The 8,323-nt window shown below is 56.1% G+C and overlaps 5 protein-coding genes and 1 pseudogene across 5 annotated transcripts in view; 3 read left to right on the top strand and 3 right to left on the bottom strand.

Moving 5' to 3' along the window:
• Positions 1-159, bottom strand: part of ACA1_151980 (uncharacterized protein) — a gene marked incomplete at both ends in the record, with an annotated part of 768 nt that extends 609 nt beyond the window's left edge. The window contains 2 exons of the mRNA XM_004333960.1: positions 11-61; positions 85-159. Of these exons, the coding sequence (XP_004334008.1) occupies positions 11-61; positions 85-159 (126 nt within the window). The remainder of the gene's footprint in view (positions 1-10; positions 62-84) is intronic.
• Positions 160-190: 31 nt separating this feature from the next.
• ACA1_151970 (Fbox domain containing protein) lies at positions 191-1,536 on the bottom strand (the record flags this gene model as incomplete). The annotated part of the gene is made up of 2 exons (XM_004333959.1): positions 191-730; positions 790-1,536. 2 exons carry the CDS (start codon positions 1,534-1,536, stop codon positions 191-193), a joined length of 1,287 nt encoding a protein of 428 aa, XP_004334007.1.
• A 1,467-nt stretch (positions 1,537-3,003) lies between these two features.
• On the top strand, positions 3,004-5,821 carry ACA1_151960 (annotated as a pseudogene).
• Positions 5,822-5,839: 18 nt separating this feature from the next.
• ACA1_151950 (Reverse transcriptase (RNAdependent DNA polymerase)) lies at positions 5,840-6,635 on the top strand (the record flags this gene model as incomplete). Its single annotated transcript, XM_004333958.1, has 2 exons — positions 5,840-6,585; positions 6,614-6,635. 2 exons carry the CDS (start codon positions 5,840-5,842, stop codon positions 6,633-6,635), a joined length of 768 nt encoding a protein of 255 aa, XP_004334006.1.
• A 723-nt stretch (positions 6,636-7,358) lies between these two features.
• ACA1_151940 (uncharacterized protein) lies at positions 7,359-7,749 on the bottom strand (the record flags this gene model as incomplete). The annotated part of the gene is made up of 2 exons (XM_004333957.1): positions 7,359-7,566; positions 7,619-7,749. The coding sequence occupies 2 exons, from the start codon at positions 7,747-7,749 to the stop codon at positions 7,359-7,361; spliced, it is 339 nt and encodes a 112-aa protein (XP_004334005.1).
• A 415-nt stretch (positions 7,750-8,164) lies between these two features.
• ACA1_151930 (Ras subfamily protein) overlaps positions 8,165-8,323 on the top strand; it is a gene marked incomplete at both ends in the record, with an annotated part of 1,789 nt that continues 1,630 nt past the window's right edge. The window contains one exon of the mRNA XM_004333956.1: positions 8,165-8,248. Coding sequence (XP_004334004.1) covers positions 8,165-8,248 — 84 coding nt within the window. The remainder of the gene's footprint in view (positions 8,249-8,323) is intronic.

Here is an 8,323-nt window from a genome sequence, read left to right as displayed (position 1 = left end):
CCTCGCGCACGGCCGTCTCGCCCATGGCCGCCTCGCCTATGGCCGCCTCGCGCACGGCCGTCTCGCCCAGGCCGCCTCGCGCACGGCCGCCTCGCCCATGGCCGCCTCGCCCACCCCCGCCTCGCCCATGGCCGCCTCGCGCACGGCCGCCTCGCCCATGGCCGCCTTGGCCGCCTAGTTCACGGCCTCCTCAAGCCCACTCGTCTTGGAGCGATGAAGTACGCGCCTCCTCCATCACCCGTTCGCAATAGAAGAACTCGTATTCATCCACGTCGTCCTCGTTATCCGCACAGTCGTCAGCAACTCCCTTGGCTTTGATTTTCTCGTCGTCCTCGTCGTCCTCGTCGTCCTCTCTCATGGCGTCATCTGAAATCTTTTCTTTCCCCTTCTCCAGCCATGTCGGCACTTGTCTCTCCACTTTCTCGCTCTCTTCCCCTCTCTCACACTCCTCCTCTCTATTGGCGCGTTGAGTTGCAGGCTCGAGGTGATGTGTGCCTGGCTGACCGTCGAGGCGAGGCCGCTTCTGCTTGCTCTTGTAGTGCTGGTTCTTTTCAGGATTCGCCAGGTACTCCGCCAATCGTCTCTTCTTGTCGTCGACCGTGCCCTTCCCCTTGTAGACTCGCATCAGGTTGTGTCGGCACATGATCTTGTCCAACTCATGCCCAACCATCTTTTCGATCTCCTTGGGTCGTGGCCATGGCAGAGGATCGTCGTGCACATGTGCAGCCAGCTGGCCATGCAGTTGGCAGTGAGTGCGGTGCCATGACAGAGCAGGCAAGCAAGGGATACCGTGGAAGTGGGCAGGATCGTCTTCTGGTGGGCCTGGAGATAGAAGTCCCCTCGTGTCTTCGAGGCACGTAGCTCCTCCTGCCGCACTCGTTCTCGTTTCTTGGCTCGCTCGCGCGCGCGTGCCTTGAATTCCTTCGACCCCTGCCGTTTCTTGTCGGCGACAGCCCGCTGATCCTCTCCGCGCCAGTGATGAGCTTGTAGGTTGTGGACGGGGAGGCCGATTGCCTCCCAGATGGACCGCTGGGCTGTGCCTGGTCCAATGTTGAGTCGATGCACCGAGAGCCAGGCGCGAGGTTCGTAGGTCGAAGGGAAAGTTGTGCTCTTGCCGAGGTCTTTCGTGCGGCTCGAGTTGATGCTCTCGTTGTAGCAGGTGTGCAGGGGATGAACGAACTCGGGTGCACGCGCACAGATGCTGTCGATGATGTCGAAGACCGCTGTGATGCGAGGCACCATGTCGACTGAGGTGCAGGCCAGGTACTTCTTTTGCTTTCTTCGCTCGTGGTGGCGGGAAGAGAAATGTGTGCTGCCGCCAACGGAATAGAAGCGCTTGCACGTGCTGATGAGAGCAAAGAATGTTGGTGGTGCAGTGAAGTCGAGGATGAGCTCAAGAAGTTCGTTGGGAAGCGAGAGGAAGGCATGATCCCTGCTGTCGGTGATGTTGTTGAGGTCGATGGCTGTGTTGGGAGTGTAGCAGGGGCAGCCAACGTCGCAGAGCTCTGCGAAGTAGTGGTGCTTTGCGTGCTGCATTCTGCGCCGAAAGTCATCGAGCATTGCTGCCTCCTGTTCCTCCAGAGTACGCCCACCCTTTCCCACAAATAAGATTAGTGAAGAACAGAGGGGTTGGCAGGTTTGCTGATAGGCATACTTGTTCCAGGGTGAGTACTGCTTGTTTTATGCTGGTCATGATCCAGCAGCCGATGCGATCGGCATAGCCATGCACAGCCTTCGATTGGCCCAGCGCTCGATGGAGATCCTTAGTCACATTATTCTTTGTGTGACCAGGGTCATGGCGGATGCGAATGTGCTGAAGGCGGTGGTCGTTGTTGAGGGTGCACTGCACCGAGGAATCATGGTCGACGACGAACTCCTGGAAGCAAGGTAGAAGTCCCTCCTCCTCGAGCCAATCCACAGCACGCCGGAATCCCTCACCTTCCATTCCCTTCGACGTTCCAAAGTAGTTTCCTTTGCTGATGGTGACCTCCTTCCCATGCATCCAGTGGACTCGCTCCTTCGCAAGCACAATTTGGTGCAGCACTCGCCGGCGAGGGATGTCGATGAGGGTGTAGACCGACTGAGCCGCATTCCGCCGATGGCTCCACCCGTTGTCTCCACTCAGCAAGAGACCTGGTGCTGGTGTGCTGTTCTGGTACTTCTTGATCTCTCAATGGCATTCGGCGCATGCGACCCGCTCCACTTCCTCCAGCACCAGCTTTTCTGCTGCCCGGTAGGCGCTCTTCACCTCGCAGCCCAGCCCTCGAGTATGGTGCACTTGACTGTACTCAGCGTAGGAGCCACCGTTCAGCACGACCGTGGCCACCCCCTCAAGATTGAAGGGGTGGATGAGTGGCCCTCACTTCCCTCCCATTTGAGCTCTTGATCAGCTCCAGCCCTGGATGTTGCTGATCTTGGTCTCGTGGTGGCAGTGTGAGCAGGTGGTGTGTAGCTCAATCACCTCTCCTCTCCTCCTTGCCTCTCAGACCTGCTTCAGCCCTTGACATTCTTGGCGTGTGCAGTGCTGTTGCTCAATCCCTCACACCCAACCTGTTGTGTAGTGTCAACTACACTTGCACACGACTCCGGTATTCCGTTATATCTTTATTAGGTAGTTACCATATATGTGACACGTACACGTTAGATAATAAATCAAAGAGGCTCTTCTGAGCTCTCTTATCTTTCCATCAACTGCGTGATACCTCAACAGGTTATGGGCCCACGCTCAACTGGAAGATGAACCCATTTGAAGCTCAATTGAAACTTCTCAACTCCAAACTGGTACTCAAATCCGCAAGTGGTTATGCGACGTGGCGCAATGATTTGTCTGTGACTCTACAGTCTTGAGGACTGTTTGAGTACGCCTTTGGGTCCATGGAGGAACTGAAGGGGAGGAAGGATGAGAGTGAAGTGAGTTTGGAACTTTGAAAGGACGATTTCAGACAGAAGGTGCAACAGACTGTGGGCTACATCTGCATCTGTCTGGATCGGCCATTCTGAGCCATGATTAAGGGGCTTGAGACCAACCCGTGGAAGATGATGGCTACCCTTGATGTGAATCTTGCGCTGAAGGCTAATGTGAGCAAGTTGACGCTGTTGACACAGCTCATCAACATCAAGCGTGAGACTGGAGAAGCGCTCAACTCCTACTTTGGCTGGATTGTTGACATCAACATGGAACTTGTCAACAACGACTTGGCGCTCCCTGAAGTGTTCATCCTTATGGTGATCCTGAATGGGCTGCTGGTCGAGTACAATACTGTGTGGCCAGTAATTGAGGTGCAGACCAAGATTGACCTGCATGACGTGATGAGTCGACTCTGTGACTGTGAGGTGAACTTGAATGTGTGTTCTGAACAGAATGAGGCTGCCAATGCCATGTGGCGTGACAAGCCTGATCGTGCGCGCGGCAAGCGTGGTGGCGAAGGTCACGGCCCGTCGAAGCAGGACAAGGGTGGCGAGCGCCATGGCCACAGTTGGAAGTCGAGCAAGGGCCCCAAGCAGGGGCCGCAGGAGGGCGACGAGACCACCTGCCACTACTGCCACAAGCCCGGCCACTGGAGGAACAAGTGTCCGAAGCTCAATTGGGGCGACAGTGGCGATGGTGGTGGCGGCGGTGGCGACAGCCACAAAGTGAATGCCACTTGGGCACAGCACAAGAGCGACAAGGACGAGGAAATCGTCCTGTCTGTCGCTGACCAGGTAAACGCTGTGGCCAACGAGACCAACCAGTGGTATCTGGATTTGGGCGCGACCTGCCATGTCACCTGTCGTCGTGAACTGCTCCATGACTACCAGCCCACGCTGTCCTCGCCTTCGCATATGCGACTCTGTGGTTCAAAGCCGCAGCACTGTCAACTTGGTGCTGGGTGACAACTTCAAGTGCTGTGTCAAGGGGACAGGCACCATCCGCGCCACCATTGTCATAGACGGTACAATGAAGACTGTCGTGCTCATGGATGTGTACTATGCCCCTGAGCTGGCGAAAAATCTGGTCTCTATGGCGTGAATCGCCAAGTTGGGTTGCACCATCCTCATCAACACCGCGGGGTGCCGCGTGGTGGACGGGCGTGGACGCGTGGTCCTTCAAGGGACAGCCCGAGGCAATATGCTGGTGCTGCCACTTGACCCGTTACTCCTGGAGCGGGCATACGCCACACGCGTTGACCTCTCACTTGACGTGCTACACCGGCGTTTTGGGCATGCGTGTGAGCGTCGCCTGTGCACAATGCTCAAGGCGAAGGGCATCATGCCTGCCACCAAGTCGCTCTTGCCGTGCGCCATTTGCGTCAAGAACAAGACGATGCGCAAGCCCATTTGTAAGGGGCCAGCAGTGAGGAGCACTACGCCAATGGAGCAGCTCCACACTGACGTGTGCGGGCCGTTTCCCGTCGCCACCAAGACTGGCAAGCGCTACTTCATCTCAATAATCAACAACACCACTCGTTTCGCCATCATCATCGCCATATGTGAGAAGTCCAACATTGAAGCCATGCTGCGCAGCCATCTGGCTGCAACACCTGCGGACCTCAAGTGTCAACGCCTCCGCAGCGATCAGGGCAGCAAGTACACTGGCAAGCGAGTGCAGGAGCTTCTGCGTGCTGCCGGCATCGTCCACAAGGCCACGTCATCACACACTCCTGAACACAATGGCGTCGCCGAACAGTTTAACAGGACCATTGTTGAAATGGTCCAGTGCATGTTGCACGACAGTGGTATTGCCCAGTGCTACTGGGGCGAGGCACTGCACACCACCACCGCCATCTACAATCACTTGCCCACCAACGCCAACGACAGCACGTCGCCACTGGATCGGTGGGACGCTGACCATGCGGGGGCACTCGAAGACATGCACCAGTTCAGGGCCAAGGTGGAGGTGCTGGTACCGCCCGGCGAGCGGACCAAGCTATCTGCGCGCACACGCACCAGAGTTTACCTTGGGCCAGTGGACAGTGGGACCAGCAACCATCAGGTGCTGGTGCAAGGGCACATCCTTGTGACATGCGAGGTCGTCTTCCCCTACGACGCACATGACGTGCTCATGGGCAACAACATGTCCATCACAGTGGCGCCTGCCGTTGTGAACCCACTGGCCAAGGAGGCCAATGTGGGCTCTGCTCCGCAGTGGGCCTCCATCAACCAGTCCACCACACCAGCGCCATCTGTGCTGGGCGCCAGTGGATCTGCCAAGACTTCACCGCCACGCTCACCAAGTCAGGTGGAGCTGTCTGTCATCAAACGGACACCACAGGGCGAGTCGCCCATGCAGGTCGAGCCACTGGACCCCCTCACACCACCTGACATGCCAGTGATGGATGATGACCCTGCTCTCAAGGAGAGCGAGGAGGAGGAGCATGCTGCTCCACCCAGCCTGGAGGCTGACAATGTCATTGTAGTGGTCAAGAAGAAGTGGCCCATGCTGAAGAAGCCACTGGCCCATGAGTGCAAGAAGAACACCAAGTTCTACAATGATGATTTCCATGCATTCGCTGCTGAGGTGTTGCAGGCGCTTGATGTCAGTGACAGCGCATGCACTCCCAACAGCTACGATGAAGCTGTTGCCTTGCCTGAGGCTGCTGAGTGGATCAAGGCCATGAAGGCTGAGTATGGTGCGCTTGACCACAACGGCATGTTTGAACTAGCTCTGCTGCCTGTGGGGCTGCGAGCCATCAGGTTGAGATGGCTATTCAAAATCAAGCACAAGGCCAGTGGTGTCATCAATCATCTCAAGGCAAGATGGGTCAGGAAGGGCTACACTCAGCGACTGGGCATTGACTACAACAAGACATTCTCACTGGTTGTCACAATGGAGCATCTTTGACAGTTGCTCACCCTCACCATGATCCTCAATCTTGAGGTCCACCAGATGGATGTAGAGAACGCCTTCCTCAATGCTACTCTCTCTGTCCACATCTACATTGAGCAGCCGCAAGGATTCCTCAACCTGGAGCGGCCAGACCATGTCTGCCTGCTGTGCAAGAGTCTATATGGACTCCATCAAGCGCTGCTTGAGTGGAACAGGATGATGGACCGCCATCTGTGCAGCCACCACTTCCTTCCCACTCACACCAACCCCTGCATCTATGTGTTGCAGGAGTCAAGTGCCCTCGTCATCATCACTGTCTACATCAACGACTGTGTGATAGTCGCCCCTCTTGAGCACGTTGAGCACACCAAGACGGTGCTGCATGACAGCTTCAGGATGAAGGACCTGGGCCAAGCCAGGTCCATCCTGGGCATGGAGGTCATGTGTGACTGTGAGGAGGGGGCCCTCTACCTGTGTCAGGCTGGCAAGATCATGGAGATTCTCCACAACTTCAGCATGGCCAACGTGAAATCCATCAGCACGCCCATGGACCCTGGCCTCATCCTCCACAAGCTCAATGTCACAGCACCAGGGCACCTCAGAAAACCATACCAGTCGGTAGTGGGGCGGCTGAGCTATCTGTCTCAGGCCATGTGTCTGGATATTGTGTTCACTGTCAATGTGCTGAGCTGTCATGTCAACAGCTACAACCAGTCCCATTGGGGCGCCATCAAGCACATTCTTCAGTACCTGCGCACCACCAAGGACCTTGCAATCAAGTACGCCACCAGTGGGTCTTGTTCCCAGTCTGGCGGCCTGCTACCAGTAGGCTACACAGACACAGACTGGGGCGGGGACGTTGAGACACAGCACTCCATGTCAGGCATTTTTTTCACACTTAGTGGCAGTCCCATTCAATGGGGCGCACACACTCACAAGTGCATAGCCACCTCCACAATGGAGGCAGAGCTGAACACCATCGCCGAGACAACGTTTTTATGTGAAAGTGTGAGTAAGCTGAACATTGAATTCAAATACCTCCCCACGGAGGTCATGCCTGGTGATGTGTTCACCAAGGCGCTGGGGCGCGCATGTGTAGTTGAGCTACGCTCTCTCATCAACCTTGTTGAACTGAAGATTGAGAGCAAGGGGCGTGTTGTGTAGTGTCAACTACACTTGCACATGACTCTGGTATTCTGTTATATCTTTATTAGGTAGTTACCATATATGTGACATGTACACGTTAGATAATAAATCAAAGAGGCTCTTCTGAGCTCTCTTATCTTTCCATCAACTGCATGATACCTCAACACAACCTTCAGTGTCAACAATGGTTCGTGCTGGCAGTTCAGAGAGTACATCTCTTGCTTGTGGTGTGATGGGTGAGGCAGGGTGTGTCGTAGCTGTGTTGAGAAGGTGCTGGAATGAGGACTGATAGAAGCTGTTGAGGTAAAGTGTTGCAATGAGCAGAAGTTGAAGTTGCACAGCCACAGCCAGCACCATGTACATGTGTGTGCCTGCCTCATGCATGGCCGCCTCATGCAGGGCCGCCTCACACAGCTGCCTTGCACAGGGCTGCCTCATGCAGGGCCGCCTTGCGCAGGGCTGCCTTGTGCATGGCCACCTTGTGCAGGGCCGCCTTGAGCATGGCTACCTTGCGCAGGGCCGCCTTGCCCACAGCTGCTTTGTGCAGGGCTGCCTTGCGCATGGCTGCCTTGTGCACAGCTGCCTCGCCCATGGCTGCTTTGTGCAGGGNNNGACTTGCGCATGGCTGCCTTGCCCATGGCTGCCTCGTGCATGGCTGCCTTGCACATGGCCACCTCGCCCACAGCTGCTTTGTGCAGGGCCGCCTTGCCCATGGCCACCTTGCCCATGGCTGCCTTGTGCAGGGCCGCCTCACCCATGGCCACCTCATGCCTTCCCACCTCAGCCTCTGTGTGCATGGCCACATTGCCCACCACCTCAAAAATAGCTACCTCACCTTGAGCTGCCTTGCCAACAGGGACAATCTGATGACCCTGCCACAAGTGGTTCTGCTCAGTCCACGCTCTCCAAACTACTTGGCCACAACTACACAACACTGGATACTTGTGGCCTCTCATCCTCAGCAGTGCAACATACACTTGCATAAATGATTTTAAAATTAATTTCCTTCTGCTCTGGCATCCCATGAATCCGACCCCGGTGTCATTCAGTTTTCTGGCATCCCATGAATCCGACCCCGGTGCACACGAAATTTCCAAATTGGATGAAATTTCAAGTCGGATGACTAAACTCTAGGACGAGGCCTTAAGTTAAGCAGGACAGCGGGACCAAACAAAACCGGGCACAGCCGCACGGCTGAAGACGAAAGGCACTATGGAGGAGTGCACAACAGCAGCAGAAGCGGCGGCAGCTGGTGGTGCCTTCCTGGAGGCGGTGGCCGCTGGCGACGTGCTGCGTGTGCGGCAGCTCTTGCACGAGAACCCGCCACACCACCACACCATCAACGCTGTCGACCATCTTGGCTGGTGCCCC

Source organism: Acanthamoeba castellanii (assembly GCF_000313135.1).
Source record: "Acanthamoeba castellanii str. Neff unplaced genomic scaffold scf7180000084719, whole genome shotgun sequence".
Taxonomy (NCBI): Eukaryota; Discosea; order Longamoebia; family Acanthamoebidae; genus Acanthamoeba; species Acanthamoeba castellanii.
This window is presented reverse-complemented; position numbering and strand designations above follow the sequence as displayed.